This window comes from Pyxicephalus adspersus, chromosome 4, assembly GCF_032062135.1.
Source record: "Pyxicephalus adspersus chromosome 4, UCB_Pads_2.0, whole genome shotgun sequence".
Taxonomy (NCBI): Eukaryota; Metazoa; Chordata; class Amphibia; order Anura; family Pyxicephalidae; genus Pyxicephalus; species Pyxicephalus adspersus.
Window position 1 is genome coordinate 119,919,227 of NC_092861.1, and position 21,336 is coordinate 119,940,562.

The window sequence follows — 21,336 nt, forward strand, 5'->3', positions numbered from 1 at the left end:
GACTTTACTGCTTTTTTTTAATGATTTTATCCAAAATGATATTTAAAGGCACTTCTATTTAAACAACAGGCAAGATCACGTTGGGACCCTAGTCACGTGCCCAAATGTTAAGTGCCAAATTATAAGTGCAATAGGAATTAATCCAGGTAATTGACACAGGAATTGGAACAGATTTGGACATACTATTTTACTTTGCCACTCCCATCTCCTGCCTTTGGTGTGATTTATTCATCTGGACTCCAACACATCCTCTGCTGCTGCCATTCTGAACTGGTATTTCATCAAACTATCTCTTTGACTGAATCATCATATTCCACTCCTGGAACTCTGCAAGTTTAGAAGCCTCACTTCAACCTATATTACAGGACCGGCTCTCATGGACTTTAGTTTGCCACATTGTTTAATGTACGCATATGGTTTTCCTCCTCTGACTCTGCCTCCGCTACTGCTCTCTCCTATGGAGGCTTGCACTTCACACATACCCCTAGACCTGGCAACAAAGTAGGGGGTGGTGTGGGTCTCATTCTCTCACCTAACTTTACATACAGAGTCCATCCTACACCACCCTCCCTCATTTTCACCTCTTTTGAAGTCCACTTTGTCTTTCTCTTTAGCCCCTTACCCCTCATTGTTGCTGGTATCTACCGCCCCCCTGGCCCAGTATCACAATTTTTGGATAACTTTGCATTCTGGCTCCCACACATTCTTTCCCATGACCTGTCCACCCTCATCCTTGGTGACTTTAATGTTGCATTGGATTAGCCCAACCTTCCCTCCTCAGCCAAACTGCTCTCCATTACCTCCTCATTTGGACTCACACAGAACATCAATAGTCCCACACACATAGCTGGACACACTTTAGACCTGGTATTTTCTAAACTGCAACCTCACCCTCCTTGACAACTCACCATTTCCCCTTTCTGATCATAACCTTCAACCTATTGAACTCTTGCCCTCCTTTGCCACATCCCAGACCTGGTCAATGGCAGAGAGATATCTGTAACCTTGACCACAACCTTTTCTCAAACTGCCTTATGGGTCTTTGTTTTAGGATTGCAACAAATGTGACCGTAGAAATATTTTCTAAAATAGCTTTCAGAATATATTGCACATTGCAACACATATATGCAACAAATCGTCAGTTTGGTTAGATGCAGAATGTAATCATTGTCTTAAAACAAAGTATATGCAAACATGCAACTACAAATGGCCCAGAACATGGTGACAGTTGTCTACCAGGGCACATTCCCATTTGAATTCATATTTTATCCCTAGATTGTGTAACCTATCTCTACCCATTTTATTATTGAACTTTCCTGGCTTATACTGGCATATACTGTATGATAACGGCAAAGAATTTTTAAAGGAAAAAGCTTTAAGAAAGATTTTACTGAAAACTTTTTTTTCTTTGTATACTCTTCAGTTTTATGGTATTCCCCTGCGTTTTGTCTCTGAGTTTGTTTGCATTCATAGATATGAGGCATTGATTCATTCCAGTTCCCAACCATTATTCTCTAGTTTCAAAGTCTTGACTAGTTGTGATATGCAGCGGTGCATTAATGTTTGGTCTCCTAGGTTACCAGGTGAGTGTGACCTGTGCAATCTCTATGAAAATAGAATGGGTGTTACTTGAAATGAAGCAGGTCAGAGGAATGTTTGAGCTAAAGGAGGAAAAGATTGTAAGTGCGGGTGTGCTCTGCATGATCTGGTTTGCTGTACTCTGGATTGCACACAAGTTTCTGGGTGTTTCCTCAATTCCTAAGAGGTTTGACAGGTGCCTCACAATGTCAGACTTAAAATATTACTGAAAGGATGACTGCATGCACCGTTGACGTCATTATGATAAGGTGATATACTGACAGTAATATTCACACTTGGTGAAGTGAATTCTTGTTTCCTTAAAACATCCAATCACATTTACACACCACAATACACAGTTATTTTTTTTAATTTTACTTGTACATGATTGGGTGTTTGAGCTACACGCCATTTCTGACAGGTGGATCAAGAATATTTTTTTTTCATGACACATTGGAAAACAGCAGTATTGAAAACAGAAAAGTGTAACTTTATGAATAATGTTTGATTCTTATTTTGCTGTCATTTGTTCTGCACATCCTTCATTACTGGTTTAAAAAACATGGTTTATAAACCATGAAGATTAGTTACAGGTATGGATATTTAGCAGATTTTTCTTACACTTTTGGAACATCTGAAATATAGATACCCTTGTATGTCCCGAATGGGGCAATACTTAGTCACCAGTATTGGTGAATGGTTTCCCAGCAGCTGATGTTTTTCTTTTACTGCCTTGCAATGTGTGGTTGCTTACTATGTGTTTGCTGCCATCTTGGTAGAAAAGCAAGTTTTGCTTCCTCATGTCAAAACTGCCTACCTGATGCTTAGAGGGAAATAATCTAGAAGCAATGGACCGATTGCAGAAAGCATAGAATGGATGAAGCAGAAACAAAGAGTTTCTTGAAAGGCAGATCTTCAGCTACAGCATTCTCTCCAGCATGGAGAACTGCGAGCAGGACAATAGTGACATCACCAAACCTCATGAAACTTAGCAGTAAGAGGCCTTGTTTAACTTACTGTGGAATAAGCAACAATCTGCACAGGTCCAACACATACTCTGCTGAGTTGAAACCAAAGCTTTCCAATCAGCAAAGATTAAAGGCCTACCAGTCTGACTCAGTAGGGGATGTGCCTGACCTCTGCTGCCAGAGTAAAGAGTTTTCTAAACAAGCTGTAGTTGATGTTGTTAGAAAAGTAACTGTAGGGTATTACAGACCTTTGTTTTGGGGGCATTTAGATGATATTAGCTCTGTAAACCAGAATGCTCAGGTTGAGCTTTATGGTACATTGTTCTAAAAGTATTCGTACATCACTTGCTGCCTCATTCAGATCCCTCCCCTCTCAGGTTGTTGACTGAGAATTTTGATGTCCAGTGTTTGAAACAAATGTACATCTTATAGTAGAATTTACTCCCTGCACTGATAGTGCCCAGAGCCATTTGCTGTTACACTTCTTAAAGTTCTTTAAAACATACAGTCCTAAAGATCCTTCTAGATGACTCACTAAAGTTTGACCCCATATGACGCAAATAGAGCAAGCAGTGTAATAAATTCAACACTGTTCGGCCATGTTGAACTGTTGTAATGATTGTATCCGATTGGCCATACCTGGAGGAACAACATTTGATCCCGGTGAAAATGTCCACACTTTTTGTAGTTTTGTCACTATTTCTAAACACGTAATTATCTTGCTAAAAAATTGAAGATCTTTTTTTAAATGAAGAGAACAGAGAGTATTTTTGCTGATGAATACCATTAACTTTGAAGGCAAGCATTACAACAAAATACATCCCATCGATTTAAATGCTTTAAATTGAGATCCATAGCCATTTACAAACTTATAGGGCAATGTGTTTAGCAACCCTGTGAATTATTTATCTAAATTATTTGATTATACCTTGTTAGTAGGTTAGAAATATTTGGTTTGATAGGCCATAGCATAATACCACTTACATAACATACCATGGGTTCTTATACATGGTATATGCTGTAAGGAAATGGCAACAAAGTACTCTTCACCTATAGACAGTCCTGGGATGCTCTATAGACTATTGCAGCAATAGGTTGCCCCAGGACAAAAATGATGTAGTGAGTTTTTTTCCAATATATTTACGTAAAGCTTTAATTTATCATAAGGTCAGCAACACTCATTCCCTGTCCTGAATCTATGAAGCATCAGTGTTGTCAGCAAAGGCTGATCTCTAGATTTGCTTTGCGAACATCCCCCACTTTATCTTGCAGAGGGAACAACTGTATGATGTAAATGTAAATTTCTCCAGTAGGACACATACAGATATAGAAAATCACAGAGTTTCTAACATTTGCATTAGGGGAGTACTTTAAATTCATGTTTTTTGTGTATCCTTGTAAACATGTCAGTTAACATCTCCTACAGCTCACCATAAAAAGAAAAAGTTGCAGTTTCTGCTTTCTTTGTTCATTGGTAGTTTTACATTTTATTATTTCTATCATGAATCACATTGTCACAATACCGCCATTATCAGAACTAATGGATCTGTAAGTGCTATTCTCATCACTATTCATCACAATCATGGAATGTCTGTTTGGTAATGCCAGTTGCTTAGTACTCAGTCAGTGTGTTACAAGTATACACAGCACAGGGTGGTACCCGTGCTTCTGCTTATTATTGACCCAACAAGTCATAGGAGTCAGGTTTTACAGTCAGGGTTACAGTGGGCAGTTTACTAAGGGTCAAAATTAGGGAGTAAACATGTTAATAAAATATTACCTTTGATTTTTTTCTTTACATACCTTGTTTTACCCCTAGTTACTAAACCTCACTAAACCTTTATGCTTCTCTTTACAATGCATGGTTGGTAGGAGGGTCTATCAGGGTTCTATACATGAAAATGTGAATTTTTGGTAATACTGAGCTTTTATTGAAAGACATGCCATTCTATGAATGAAAGGAGCAGAGATCATCTTTATTGTCTTTAATTCACTTCCTAAATGCTCATCTCTCCAAGATGCTGTTGGTGTAGTAAAATGTATGGAGCGCCTTCATGTCTAATAGAGGAATCTAAGCTATGTCTATTTATCATTGAACAAAACTGTTCTTGATATCTACACCCATTTAATAGATATGCTCCCTATGTAATAAAGCACTCACCAGTATCGGGAAATAGAACAACAATCCCAACCAGGACAGTTTTATTTTTACTTTTTTATTTCATTCATAAAATTTTTTCTTGTTGCAGTGAAAATGCATAATTATAGTGGAAAAGCCTTAGCAAGTAATAAATGGTTAGGCTGTTTCGCAGTAACAATGTCAAATGTTACTTGTCTGTATTTTTTGTTTTGCAAAGTTGCCTTAATGGCTTCTTACTCAACCAGGATTAAGTTATGACACAGAAAGGAGTGTGTGAAAAGATTTTATTCTGTTCACTGAATCTAAAAAAGCCCTACATTACAAATGAATTTAAATAATTCCTTTAATAATGGTAATTAAATCCAGGTCAAACCTGTGATTGCCTAAAATATTAATAGATGACACTAAAGTAAAAACTATTTCCTAAAAATATCTCCACTCTTAAAAGTTATCTCTAATGACATCACTTGTGGAAGCAGATGGAAGTCAAGAATGGACGCAGAAAAATAGACAATGAGGTACAATAAAATAAATGATGTATTATAATACAACTTAAATATTTACCCTAAATGGCCCAGTCAAATGTATACTGGACTAATGGTGCAATATGCATAAAGGTTAAAATTTAACTTCAATACAATATAGGACAATTACCAGACTATACTAAGAAGAGAGATAAAGGAACTGCATTTTTGGTGTAAAAGGCCATTAGAGTATACTAAACACAACTATAGGTAAAATCATATAGCTTTGTCATACACATGTTAAATTTATTTCACAGTTTCTAGGTTGCCTGAACAATTTTAACCAAACTGAATTCAATCATTTCAGCCATGTTTTTTCTGGTCTATAGAATTGCGAGAATTTGAATTAAGGCATTTTGGAATATAAAGTAACAGATAATTTGCATATAACTATATTTTAACAGATCTTAATTGTATTTCGCTAAAGCATAAAAAAACAAGCAAAAACGGCCTCACATTCTCCCCTTTGCATTAACACTTTTTAATTTCCTTTATACATATATATTAAATCCTGCAGCCTTATGCATGGTTCGTGACATCACAGGTGCTTAACTGTATTAATTGTAGATATTCCTTGTAGTACCAAACATTACTGATGCGATTAAGTGACATTGGATATTGCAGCATTGTGAGCCCGGTCTCCTAGGGTGCCCATGACAGCCAAATTTTTTTAAAAAAAGTGGTCTTTATGTCACTGGCCTTTAATTTACCTGATAGATCAGTGTCATCTAGTCCCAAAGAGTAGTGAATTTAAGTTAGGAATCATATTGAATGCTGTCATTCAAGTAAGTGAAAATCAATTCATTTTTCATTTTTGTCTCTGCTTTATTTTTCTCAAATGACTCTAAATTAATGGCATTTTCGACTATAATAAGATTGCCCCAGAATAAAGTTTATTTATTCTTGGTTCCCAGATTAACCTGTGTGTTACTTTTGTGTGGCTTTTGTGGCCCCGAAAGTCAGAACCATTTATTTGTGATCATACTCATTGAGACAGAAAGTTGATTAAAAAATCCAAAATTCACAGCGGCCACCAGAACATAAGGTTAGGGGAAATATTCAGATGGGGACACATGTTCCAGCAACAAATGTCCAACAAATTCAGATAGTTTTTGCTCATATTTTGTTGTATAGCTGGGAAAGGAAAATCCAATAATGTCCGGTACATTTTGTTCGAAATATCTCTGCTCAAAAATCAGGCCCCTGTGAGCATATATAGCAAACAAGGCAAGCTCTATATGTACGCTCTTCATGAGATCTTCTGCAAGTGTCAATTGGGACTCCCTATGTATTGCATTGATAAAATCAACTCATGTTAGTAAAGGTTTAAACAGAAATGTACATCTTTTCTGTTTATTATATCTATTCTATCTGTTTTTTTCTTAAACAGGTATGTTTTTGGAGCGTTTAATTTTTTAGGTATCAAATGTATTATTAATGACCAAATGCAATGCAGTAAATTCCTGAAAGATCTAATTATTTAATTGTAAATACCAGTTTTTATCCAAAGAAGCACAAAATACAATGATGATCTACAAATTGCAGTACCACTTAGGCTACGTATACACGTCAGATGATTCTCTGGATAATCGTCCTGGTACTGATATCAGATGAACATCTGGCATGTGTAGATCGCTCGTCGTCTGTCGTCCGAACAACCGTCCTTGTGGATCCACGTAAGACAGAGGGGGAACGATTGTAATGAAAGTGAAGGGGAGAGAGTGTAGCGGGGTATGACTTTGTCGTTCTTCCCCCTTCCCCTCTCCATAGCGGCTCCAATCCTGACTTTATTGATGTGATACGTGATGCGTTGGTACGGTGGCTTGGCAGGAAATTTACTTTGTAATCTGCTTATAAACCATTGATCACAGTAAAAAAGCTATAAAATAATAAATCCAAATAGTAAATAAAAAACAACAAAATGTATTCTTTTATTGTACACTTGTTAGGACATTTTTTTACATTTTTTTATTTTATTTATAAATATTTAATATAATAATTTTATATTACCGGTATATATAATTATAATAAATATAATTTATAATTAGTTTTTTTTTTTAATTTATCATACCCAGGAGTTATTCCTAAGAAATACAGGCCTAAAATATTAAACAACAAATTTCCACGCAAAACAATGTACCGCTTGTGAATACGGACATAATTAGAACGCCAGGGAGGTTAAATGATGCCAGTTCTGTATTGTTATTGTACACTGTATTAATGACAAATGTACACTCATTCCTTAAATATTTGCACAATGGGAACCCACTACAAGAGCATTTAGAAAAGGTATCACTCCATTAGGTGTTTCATAATCGTCATTGGGCTGACAGATCACCTTGCCCTTTTTATCATGTTGGACATGCCAAGAAAGAAACAGGTTTTTCAGACTAGTATGGCTCTGTAGGTGTGTCTTCCTGCACAATCATATTTTAAACTTACATATTTCTAGGTTTGTGTCCACATAGCCAGGTGTGAGGAAGCAGCTGACATCCCTGTACAGAGCACATAGCTGTCAGAGGGAAAAATGGCATCCTCAGGAATACAGATGCCAGTCAATTATGAAGTACCAGACATTCCCTATGGATTTGCAATTTTTAGAACATTACCTTTTGCCTTTATTGCTTTGGAACTGGTAAGTTAATCACTTGTTTCTTTTTGAAGGGGCTTTGTTTAATAGATTATTAGCACACATAAAACATTGACTAAGGAATCCTTTACATGTCCTAACAGATTAGCAGATTGCTATGCTGACAGTTTCAGCTGTCAAAGTAAATGTTCTAAGTGAACAGCATGTACAGGAGGTATGCACACTGAGCATAGAGAATATTTTTACTTTAAAAATCAATCATTTTTTAATAGTTAAAAAAATCCAAATTAGGTGCAAGCAAAGAAGGCCAACATATTTCATAATATTTATGATTAATTTACTATGATTGACCCAAATAATGTACAAAAAAATCAATTTTAGAATGATCCACATGCATGTCTATATTTTACATGGTAACACCCAATAGTGAGGGTTATATTTCAACGACAGATATAGAGGAGGGAGGTCTAAGGTAGGGACACTATTCATACTTTTAAATCTTCTCAGCTTTATAATATCCTTCAATGATAAATATTCCTATAGATATTTTCTGTGAAATCAATTACAGTGCAAGGTACATACAATAATTTCCACTATTTCTAAGCATTGTCTTATTTGTAAAGTTTTCTAGCAGTTTGGCATTCATATTCTTATTGTTTAAAAAAAAATGGTATTACTAAGGTAAACTCAGGATTTTGGTCTTTTATACAATGTTTCTGACAGTGATTTCTGACATTGTTTGATAGACAGTGTTTCTGTCTATCTATAGATTTCAGCCAGTATTTCAACCAAGCAAATTGACATCCAGGGTCAATGTCACTGCACAATGCTATGGTCAATGTTACTTTAGTATATATTATAGTTATGAAAAGAAAAGAAAACTATATATTCTTTTTATTCTAAGGCTGTAGGTATCAGGGTATGTGAAATATAATCTTAAGGGAGGGCTTAAATTAGGTAAATACAACCTTAATATTAATAATAATAATAATATTAATAAAAAACAGGATTTATATAGTGCCACCATATTACGAAGCGCTGTACATTAAATAAAGGTTGCAAATGACAGACAGACACAGACAGGGACACAGGAGGAGAGGACCCTGCCCAGAAGAGCTTACGATCTAGGAGGTGGGGGAAGTCTCACACAATAGGAGGGGAGGTGATATGTCATGGGCCGACTATTTGTAATGCCCATTTACTACAGAAATATTGTCCCAGTTCTTATTTTTTATTTATAGCTGTGTTTGTAGCATGAATATGATTATGTTTGATTGGAATCTTCTGGTGATTGCAATATTACCCAATTTCCAAAGGCACGCTGTGTCTATAGGCTGGGAAATCCTGTATGTAGCAGTTGTTTGTATTTAGGAGTGGTTGGGTACTGTGATTACAAAACAAGCCTATACTTCATATGGAATGACTAATATGGGTGATAAGGCAACTGAAGACAATCTCGAACCCAAGATTATAGACAAAAATCACTAGCCTGTAAATTCCTCTGTGACCTCACCTAGAGTAGGTTCAGCCAGTGAAGAATGAATTCACAATTGTTATGTATTGCCAGTTTTGGTATTTACTTTTTTAAGCATGGTATTGTATTGTGGCAATAGGTGTGTAAAGTGTATGTGACTTTTCTCATTCCATCTTAAGTATCTCATTAAATAAATAGATCAATTACATGTTAGGTCAAGCAGCAAGTACATAGTTTGTTTTTTTTATATTTAGCAATAGTGATTTAAAAACTTCAAATGTTCTCTACTTTTCTTTTAAAGGCAACCTATCAATAATTAGGGTTTTGATCCTAACATTGTATTTACTACTTTAGTAAGAAGTGGGGGTCCAACGATCCTTTGCTTTCCACTCATTGCACCAATCTTAGTATTGATGCTGAATTTGCTAGAATTCCTGTGCACAGGCTTGTTATACTGATGTAGTGATAATTTTGCTACATACTGTAACTATAGAATAGTACAAAAGAGATATTGCAGTACTGTGGTTTACATTTTGCATTGGCCGCCAGGAGGATTTACCTAAACCTCTGGTATTAGTGCAGACTGTGGTTAAAAATCTGTTCAGTATAGTAAAAGTAACATAGACATATCCAACCTCTCCTTTCTCGACATGACCACATCTCCAATAGATACATAAGAGGAAATTTTGTGGAACACCACCAAACAATAGGACTTTTTAGGCCAGTCTTTACCAAATTTATCCAATTAGACAACAGTTTTAAATCATGAACCTATTTTACTAGATATCATTAAAATCAAACATAAAACATAAAATTATGGGCCTAAAAAGTCCCATTGTTTGGTGGTGTTCCACAAAATTTCTTCCAATATAGTAAAAGGCATGTGTCAATATTGAATAGGGGCAGCACGGATTATATCTGCAGCATACCTAAGCCTCAGATATATGAGGTGCTATTGTACTTTGTAAATTTAATATAAAACTGCTAGGGAAGAAAGTTTTATTGTTGGTGATCAACAGGTTTTGCAAAAATAGGGTTGTATATAAACAAAATGGGGTTATTGCATTTTGCAGACAGCTCATTGTTACATCAAAAACCATAACCTAAATCAATTAACCCGACAAACCATAGTCGGAAGATTGTGGTTTCTTGTACTAGACTTGTGTAATGAAATTGCAAGTTATGAAATACTGGGTTCACTTTGCAGACTTGCACCTATTATAAAGTTGTTTGTTCACCTACCTGCCATTATTTTACAAATCCCAAATTTAAATGATGAAATCCACTAACTTCATTAAATATTAACATTATTAAAAATTTGCTTTTATTCTGTGTAAAATGACAGTCACAAAGTCTTTGCTGTATGTTAAGGCAGCGTAAATGCCTTCAAGGCTTAGATATAAGTACACGTCTCCAAGTTTCAGTGATGGGAAAAACATCGACTCTGGTATGTTATTTGTATCAGTACCTGGAGCTATCCGAGTACAAAAAGCATGTTATTACTTAAACATGTTCTATTTATTTTTTGCAATTGCTATGTCTTTTTGCTACATAGCTGTAGTGTGTTGATACAGCAAAGTTTATAACATTTTTAGGTAACAGTTGCAGTGATATTTAAATAATATTATGTCTATAATGTGTTGTAGCTCATTTTAAATATTACGATCTATTGTGTTAGAGTTACTGACAACCAATAGGCAGCTGCAGCCTGGACATAGTTAAGAACATTCAGGTCACTCTAAGACAACAATGGGGGCATTTTATACACCCCATCCCTTGACTTGTATAGCGATTCCGCATCGGTCATTCATGGATCTGTCCGGATAGATCTTTGAACGATGTTGGCTGTACACATCTCGCCCAAGATGAGCACAATTGTTCCTTTTGGGCGAGAGTCCTCTGACGTGTAAACAATAATGCTATTTCTAATGCACAAAATGTTATTCATTTTTTTATTAGTGATATTTCTCATCTTTGGTTATTTTCATGAACCAGGTTCTTTAGAATGGGAATGGTCATCGCAAGGGAAACCTCAACTTAATACAGTTGTGCTTAAAAATTTACATACCTGGTGTTATTGTAAAACAGCCAAACTCTAAGTGATGAGATCAATTCTAAAGCTTATGCTCACAACCTTTAATGATAAACCTTAAAAGTCAAAGTGACTTATGAACGGAAGTACAATATTCCTTCCATAAAACATCTTTGCTGTTTTGGGGTGAAATCAGAAAATTGGCAAGATGACTACAGCATGCTTAAAAATCAGAGGAATATTTACATTCATCAACCCATAAGTTGCACATTGAGTGCATTTGGAGTTTTTTCAATATGACAATAATTCAGAACCAAGTCGACCCTTTCAGTGGCTGCAGTAGTAAAACGTGAAGGTTCCGGAGTGATTATCAAAACTTTCAGGCCTCAACAACATTAGGTCTCCTTGGCCAAAACTCTACCGTGAAGCGCATGCTAAACAATCAAAGAATTTACAAGACCTGATGGCTTATTGCCCAAAAAGTTTAGGCAAAGTAATGGCATGTAAAAGACCTCAAGCCAAAAGACCTCAATAATTCAAAATGAAGCATTATGCAATATTTAAAAAAACAAAAAGTACACAAACTTTTTAACAGAACCATTTCTATATTTAATGTATTGTTATGGTTTGTTTATTGATTGTTTTATTCTGCAATATCTATTTTTTTATTTAAATCATATTGCAATCAAAAGAAATGTGTTTGGTCTGTGGACTTGAATTTTCCTAAAAAAAAGGTCCACATTTTACAAATTCTTTCATGGAGTGTACAGTATTTTCCCCAGAATGTTTTTTAATCTAACTTTTAAAAAAACACCCAAAAACAGCTGGGTGGGTATTGAAAAGTGCCGGGTGGTGCCCCCGGCTAAAAGGGGCTGGGTAGTATACTGGTGTATAAATTTATGAGCACAACTGTAGGCTAGAAAAAATTATGTTGATACATTAGAAGATAAAAGCAATGAATTGTAATGTCTCCTATAAGGCAATAGTCTACTAGATATACCTGTATATTGTATTAGTGCTTCAACTAAGATGACATAGGTATGATGCAACTTTGGCAATACACCTGTGGCTGCCAAGCGATGATTCATGGTGGTTTCAGCTACCTATTATATTGCTCACAAACAGTATCGCATCAGGTATTAAGTGCATACCTAAATATCTGCTGTGCCATACCCAAGTGTCGACTTGTATGCTGTTTAAATACCCTCTGTTGCCTTAAATAACAATATAACCATTTGGAGAAGCATAGGAGGTCATTATATTAAATGAGACATAGGAGTTAATTATTCATAATTAAAGAGAGAAATCTATTATCAGTATATTTGTTTTAATTCTGCTGTTTGGTTGTAATATATACCATTTCTCTCTCGTATCGGGACCAATTTATTAAAGATCTCCAAGACTGGAGACCATAGACCTTCATGGAAGAATCTGGGTGATCAAGCAAACCTTGATTGGATTTCTCATCATTTGCTAATAGTTGGCAAATGTTTTCGAACTTGGACCTAGTCCGTTCCAGGTTTGCAGGATTGTCCTGGTTCACCCATGATAGTCTATCTTCTCCAGTCTTGGAGAGCTTTAATAAATGTTTTGTATAGATAATAAAAGAATATCTTCAAGATGATATTGTACTTACTTAATTTTAGGAAAATTCCCAGAAATGCCCAGTCACCATTAAGGGAATATAAAAAAAAACAGAATTGGTGCATGATCATGACTAGATGGCTAAAGTCATAAAAATTAATGATACCTTGCAGAGCGGAAAGTAAACTGACTTATATCCCTTAATACATTTTATTAACTATCTTTTTAATTGCATATTATTCTGACATAAACATACATGAAAACGTTTATCAAACCAAATGTTTTTTTACAAACGTTGTAGTAGCTAGCCATTTTCATACAAGAAATGCAGAAGTTCCTAACCTAAATATCTGGTTCCTCAGTGTGATAGAAGAAATGTGGACACAATAATAATACTATAATGATAATAGCTTCCATTAGACTAAACGTGGATTTTTTTGTTTTTTTACAATAATACCTGTGTTGTTAGATCTATGTACAGGCCTTCTTTTTATTAGGCTGATTTTTAACAATGTGTTGAGACAGGTTGTTCTGTTTTTTGGTAAGATAAGCGAGCACACCTTAGCTGAATGTTTTGTGACACACCTTGTACCTCACACCCTAGGCAATGCACAACCAATCCAAAAATAGCCTTTTGCAGATTTTTGAAATGCTGCTAAGAAACACATCTTTGATCAAACAAATACATTATAAACAAAGAGTGTAGTGATTGAGTAGATTCAATTGTTAATATGTAACAAATGATAAAGAAAAGACTCCCATTTTAAAAGTTCCAAGAAATGGAATCTATTGTACTTGTAAAAGGTGTTGGTAATTTGAGGATGCAGATGAAGATTTAAGGAGAAAATACTTGGTGATTCTAACAGGGAAGTTTTTGTTGGTGTCCTTCCATTTGTGTAGTGAATTTGGTTTCCGAGCTTTGTTTCTGTGCATTCCCCCTCACGTGGGTCCCAGACTGAAATAGTGCCAGTGGTATAGAGCAATGAAGTGCAGTCCCTTTCTCCATAGGAATATAATTGGAGATACCAACCCACAATAATTCACAGCTGTCAATATCTGTGAATTGGTATAGAGTTGGAGGAGTTGAAAGAGATCTGTAAAATAGAAATGAAAAAAGTGGAAAGAGGGAATACCTCTTTGGTTGGAAGTCTCCTGTGGCCCCCAGAGCTATCCGTATTTCTTTCATCAGTCTTTGGGAGGCACTACAGGGAGTCCTCATTTAACGACTTAAGCCGTATACATATGTGCAATTCCTGTCATTGGAAAGGTTCTTTCACGATCCTTTACAATGATAAGAACCGCACAATGCATGAACGAGTGCTGTACATACATGACGGAGCAGCACCCTGCTGTGTGCCCTCCCCCTCCCCTTGCATTAGGATAGCTCGTCGTTCATTGTTCGTGGATGCGCCAGGACTGATCCACGGATGATGAAAGATGCGGGCTCTACACACGCCAGATTCTGGCTTGATAACCGGCCGAAACCCATTATCGGGCGAGAAAAATTTGACGTGTTTATGTAGCTTTACCTGTTTACTGACCACCCACACATGGCCGGCTCTCCCGACGTATACACTGTATAAAAATGTACAGTGATCATCCACATGGAGTCATTTGGGCTCTATCTGTCTTCCCTTCTCTATCCTCCATAATCCCTGGTCTGCAGACTGTCAGTGAATTTGTCGCTGACAAACGCTGCACACTCGCCTGACAACGAATTTGCTTAATGACCAGGTCGAAGTAATGGAACCTGGTAATTAAGCGAGAAACATACTGAGAACACTCATATTTAATCTTAGACATCGTTAGAACCTCTGTTTTTATTTGACATTTGAGTTACTATTGGGGAGATTTATTCTCTCTTTCTATTGGAGCAGAAAGTAATAGAAGTAATAGTCTCCAGCGGAGAAACAGACTTGTTTTAAGAAAATGGGTAATGATTTGTTCTTATGTCAGGTTATTATCCTTCTGTTCCAATGACTTCTAGTACCCTCATTTTGTCCTACTGTCAATAGGACAGAAAAATGTAAAAGCAATTTAAAAGTCAAAACCAAAAATTTGGAAACTTTAGTGAAAATTTCACCAATAGCAAAGTCAATAATTTTTAAGTAGGAATTATTTATCCACAATCACTGTTCATTCCTAAATCCAACTGATTACATGTGGAAGAACTAGTATGTATTAGATTAAATAAGTGTTGATTAATAATTAATTTCAGAAGCATGTTCATTCATTGGATGGCTTGGGAATTCGCTGGTATAGGTGTGGCTTGTAAGGTATTTCTTCATAAAATTTGCTCAATGACTATATGCACAGCAGGGACAGAGTAGGGATAATTGTTGTTTCTAAGTCTTTATTGACAGAACAATTAACTAAGAGGTAAGTGACAAAAGGGGGACAATACCTTATCATTTCATATCCTTGCTCATATGTGTGTGTGAACTTAGTCATAACCTTGGACACCAAGAGAAACTTTGAACGATGCATGGTGAGACAGCCTGACATGATGTTAAGTTGTATAAATGCCTAATTAGAAAAAGGTTTTAAACCCAAGGATTATAGAGCAGTTATAGCCAAGCTAAAGATAATGCTTTAAAAAGCCCCATGTGTGCTGCAGTAAAACAAATCTTGATATTTTTGCCGCACTATTAAGAAAACATTCAGCATCTCATCATCAAATCTGTCCTTAAAAGGCTTTAAAAATCTATAATTACCTATGCATCCATTTGCTTAAAAATATTTAGTGAACCCTCAAGAATTATCTGACATTCTCCAGCGCTACTAAAACTTTCTCTGATCTTGAAATAAATTACACTAAGAGACAAACACAATCCTATAAAGCAAAAACAACTGTGTTTTCTCATGAACAAATTGCTTAGTTATATAGGATTCAGTCACAGTAAAACCTTATTGCAATGTAGTATTATGCTTTAGCCATCATATCTAAAATTAAAGGTTGTAGTGCATTTAAAAGCATGAAAATTTGAGTCATCCTGCATTTTGTTGCAGAACACTGTTGTAGTATATTGGAATGCAGGTGTGTTGGGGTACTTTTAAAATAAATGACACTACAAAGCATGCATATTGTTTTACCGTGTATTTTTAGCAAACCCTTATAGTACAGTCTTAAAAAAAGCATAAAACCCTGGATAATTAGTGCAACTTTCTTTAATTATATTAACATGATGGTGGTCAACCATTAAATACATTTTAGATGCTTTTTTAGCTTTTTGATATTTTTGGATTCTTCAAATGAACAATTCTCAGTCAGGCCACAGTCACAATCTAATTTGTGCTAAAGTCTGGACGTCGTCATTTCAGGTTTTAAAAATTAGTCTTTAGGATATTTTTGGATGATTTAGACCTAGTACATTTGGAATGATTTTCCCTCTTGATCCCTTGTCTAAAAACAGTAAATTCAAATCATTAGATCAATCAAAAGCCACTGATTGCCATTTTTGGCTCTTGATGTGGAATGATCAGACATGTTTGTAAATGTAGATGATGTCATGCTGTGTGTACAGCGCGTATCAAGCAAGTCCGTTTGGGAGCTTCCATCTGTTGGAGTATTTGCATGGTCATGTCGTTCACCCTCTCTACCTCCAATTATTGGAAGGACAGAACATCGTACTCCTGTGTACTGTTTTGCATCTCTTTTTTAAATCTAAACATATCTAAACATACATCAACATTTGTCCCAAATATCCACAGAATTATGTACCATAAAACTTCATTCCTATCTGAGACATGGCAGCAATTGTTTCATCTGTGGCACCATTGAAATTTATTTTATTCAGTGTTCTTCATACTGAAGACACATTAGCAATGTCTTTTCAAGTTCAAAAGAATCCTCAAAATAGTTGATATTTCTAAGGTGTTCCATTTTAAGGTCCCTCTGTATTGCATCTTGCATCCTTTTTTACTATTTAGTATATAGTATATATATAAATATATATAGTATTTTACTATTTTTTAAAAATTCCATATTACCTATTTTATTTTTACCAATTACCTATTACCTATTTTATTCAATATTATATTGGGGACAGTAGGCATGTCTGACTGATGATCTGAAGGTTTTAGCTAATAGAGAACTATCCTACTACTTTCTGAAAGCCAAAACATGTACATGGACTCCTTTTGTATACAGCAAAGAACAGTGGTCGCCAACTGAGAAAATTTTGGTGGTTCCCGGCTCTGGACGGTGCGCCCCCGAGTGGGGTCAGGAAAAGGACTCCGCTGGGAGGGCGAACCAGCCAGAGCCCGTGGACCATGTCCCATGTCCCCTGAATAGATTGCAGGCTCAGGGAAGGGAGCAGGTTGTGTCTCTGGACACAAACTGCCCACTCTCCGATTGCAGGCTCAGAGCTGTGATGGGGGAGTGGGCATACGCAATCCGGTAAATTTAGGGGTCTGTGGGTTCGAAAAGGTTGGCGACCACTGGAATAGAAAATACAACATTCAGCATGGATATCATTTATCACTCAAAAACAGTAAGCTAATAATAACTATCAATAAGTGCTAAATTACTAAGCTTGCTCCATGATTACCACTGTCAGGAAAATATATGTTACTGTGGTGTAAATTTTGTAAATATGCAAAGAGCACAGAAAAATGATCCCACAGCACAGACGTCTGTTACTAAGCAACTCTAAATAAATCATACTTGTACATATATTTTTCAATACATTACTGACCCCCCAATTTAACATTTTTAATGCTTGAAAAGGTTTGTACAATTGCTAGAATCAAGGTTGGTTGGTAACTCTTTACACAAATTACCTCCAGGATCAAAACATTGTATAACTACTCAAAAAATATAAAAATATCTATCGATCCTGATTTGATACCACTAGATAAATTATCACCCTCTACAAAAAACTTTTTTTTTATTATAAGTTATTACTTACAAGGATAACATAAAAATATACCTAGATTCAGCTTCATAAACCATAATTATTAGATATCTACACATAGCTAACATCCTATGCCGTTGCATATGTATTCTTCATTTGAAGTCTCCTAATATAATAAAATGAAGAGACATATCCAGGTAGGTTCTTCTCAAATTCTAACATGTTACAGGGAACCAATCCACTTCACCAAACAAGTAAAACCCTTTAAACAAATTACCTAAAAATGTTATTCAATTCATACGCCATAAAAACAACACTATGTGGAATCTCAAACCAAAAAAGCTCTTAAAAAGGTGGGCTTCTTGAAGAACCCAACTTCCCAACAACCAGCAGTTAGCCCGGACATTTAAAGCTATTGCTGAGATGCAACTTTACATTGTAACACACATGGCAGCCCACAGCAGTCTGAAATTTTCCCCTGATCACTGCTCCTATCAACATCACTGCAAAGGAAACAAGACAGTCGTTGGTTGGAGAAGTGTGTATGGGGTGTATTGAAGAGTTGGGCCTATGTTTGTGGGCAAGAGAATATTCCTCCTACTTGCTGCTAGCACAGAATATTTTAAACCCTAGGTGTGGCACTTATCAGTAAAAAATGTAGAAAAGCAGCATAATTTTCTTTGTATATGCAACATGCCCGCATTAAAGTAAAATGAGTTCCATTAGGCGTTAATAAAGCGGCACATATGAGTTAATGAAGAATATGTTCACTTTTTACAGTGCAATCTAGAAGTTAATAATTTAAAACCATTATCTCAAGAAAAAGAGTCTTTCCACATATTAGTTCTGGTTAGACGAGTGCTTCTCAACTTTTCTAACTTGGGGAGACCATTGAAAGTACTTTCAGGTCTTTAGGGAACCCTGCTATAATTACTATATTCACAGCTCAAAGTATATCAGGTTGGTGGCACTGGGAAGAATTCCTCTTACTAGGTACCCAGTGGGAGGAATGTCACCCTTACAAATAGCCAAAAAACTATTGGGGCCAGTTAAACTGATCTGAGATGCACAAATTGTTCATCGCTCAAAGAACCCCGATCAGCCACTGAAGAAACCCTAGTTGATAAACACTGGGTTAGACTGATGCTGTAGGAAAATGTAACCAATTTTAAATTTCAACAAATTACTTCAATATATTATACTGATTATTAACATGCTGCTTATTTTATGGCATTTGAACATTTTGATTCAAATATCATTTAGGCCACCCAATAAAAACCCTATTTCAATTAATCAATAAGCTCAGAATTATATATTATAATATTTGATAAAGGGTTAAAAAGGTGTTGAGTGTAATTTAGGGCAGTGCAAAATGATGAATGTCCCTAATTAAATAGAAGTTACTTATGTACTGTACTCTCTTTAATTGATTCATCACATGTAATTACTAAAAACACTGTTACATTCACACAAAACTGGTTGCACAGCTCTTACCTGATTTGATTATGCCTCTTCTCCACCCTGTTGCAAATGTTGTCTCCTGATTTAAGTAAAAAAAATTTAATTTGAATCTATTGTTCAAAATGTTCCCCATATTTAAATGTAATAATTTTGTTACAGTGTTACTCATTTAGCATTATTTGATATTTTAATTAATTATGAACCTGTAACGTGAAAAAAAAATGAGCTTTTGTATTAGTGAAATCCGCCACTTTATCCATTAAAGGTGTCCTTTTAATTAATGGGATCCTCATTGCACCCCCTTCCACCATTTTGGTTAGATGGAGCTCTGTAAATTATCTTTAACTTCCACACTTCTGGATATGTAGAGAATTGTGACCTTCTCCACTATGTCATATGGATATATTTACCTCTAAAAGACTCCTTTTTGTAGACATCTAAAATACATTTTAAAGCTTCTGGGTGCTGCCATCTTGGATGTAATGTTAGCACCCTCCACAGATCTCAAGTGACACTATTCCCCTTTTGTTCCTTTTGTTGGCAGCCATATAGGGAGGTGAAGGGACAGGTAGAGGAGCTGGATCAGCACAGTTTGTAATTAGATATTCTTAAAACATTTTTTAGAAAGCATAGTGGTAGTGAAAAAAACAATGTTCATGGAGCCGATAAACACATTTAAAATACTAAATTTTTTTGTGCATTTAATTATTTTTTTTTAATGTACGTCAGGGTCTCCCTATTTTTACACTACAGCTCTTACCTGTTTAGCTCTGTCTTTGGCTTTTTGCTCTTTGACAAATATCTCAGTAAGTTCACACCCTGAATGAGCAATTTACTGGCACACCTTCTCACACCCAAAACACACATGAAATCAGAAATAGTTATTGCTGTGTGATAAAATCTCACAAACACGTCATTATTTTTTCCTTTTGGCTGATCATCAATCAAGAATTATACCTGCACCAGAGCCATGAAATGTAAAAGTCATTTATGGATACTTTAAATATAGAATAAAATGATACCAATAATTATATAGCTGAAAATTCATTATAGCTCACATACAAGGCATCAGCTTCTCTTCCTATAATTTATTCATTTCCAGAACAATTTTATATTTTGGGAATCAGTAAACAAATAGAAGATTGCAACATTGATCAGCAATTTAAGATTTTTAAATGTGCCATTTTTCAGTTGTGTAACTGTAATTTGGTATTTTTTTTTTTGTTTTTTCCCCATCATAATCATTTCTTTCCTTTCTTTGCAGATATTAGGAGCATGGGTTTGGATTTTGGTTGGTGCTACAACAGTATTTTATCCTATTGTACAAGGATGGGTCATGTATGTTGCAGTATCATCATTCTTCTTCTCATTGCTTCTCCTGATGGTCTACCTGTTTGGCTTCCACAGAAACAATTGCAACGCTTGGAGAATAATTGTAAGAGATTTCTGTTACCTCTCAAGTTTTACTATTAGATCAAAAAGATGCAAAGCTTTGGAAATCTATAAATCTCTAAAAAATGTGTATACATATTGGCTAAAAAAAGTATTATTAGTCAGCATGGATTAAAACTATGGAAAGGTGCTTAACATTTTCACCACTTTAGCTAATTTATGATATGTATGAAAAAGGTATTTAAATTGTGACAGCCTTTTATGGAACAGTGCAGAGACCCTAAAATGAGACCTTTAAAACTTTTTATGTATCTATATCTTACATTCACCTAGCTAAGTGGTAACCAACAGTCAGCTTTATTTACATGCAAGCTAGTGGTGACCTGTACGTTTGATTTATTCTTATTATGTATGTAAAAAGAATTTATTCAACTTAGAGACTCAGAATAAACTTTTTTGTTGCTATTAAAAGAACAAAAAAACAGCAACCTTCTTTTAATTATTTTAAACCTAAGGCCTATATGCTCCTCCGTTGCCTTAAAGGAGCCTTTCTCGACCTTCCTAATGTGGAACCTTAAGTTCTTAGGGAACCCCTTCTTTAATTGTTATATTACAGTACATTAGCGTGGAAGAATTACTTTACATTGTTGGCCAGTGGAAAGAATGTCACCCTTAAGACAACCAAAAAGATCATTGGTATCAAATAAACTAACCTGAGGCACAACTTGCTCATAGGT

The 21,336-nt window shown here is 35.5% G+C and overlaps 1 protein-coding gene across 1 annotated transcript in view; it reads left to right on the forward strand.

Annotated features, from left to right (window-relative positions):
* The first annotated feature begins 7,657 nt into the window (after positions 1–7,657).
* The window catches only part of MALL (mal, T cell differentiation protein like), an 18,234-nt gene continuing 4,555 nt past the window's right edge, over positions 7,658–21,336 (forward strand). The window contains exons 1-2 of the mRNA XM_072409474.1: positions 7,658–7,845; positions 20,472–20,642. Of these exons, the coding sequence (XP_072265575.1) occupies positions 7,738–7,845; positions 20,472–20,642 (279 nt within the window). The 5' untranslated portion in view covers positions 7,658–7,737. The remainder of the gene's footprint in view (positions 7,846–20,471; positions 20,643–21,336) is intronic.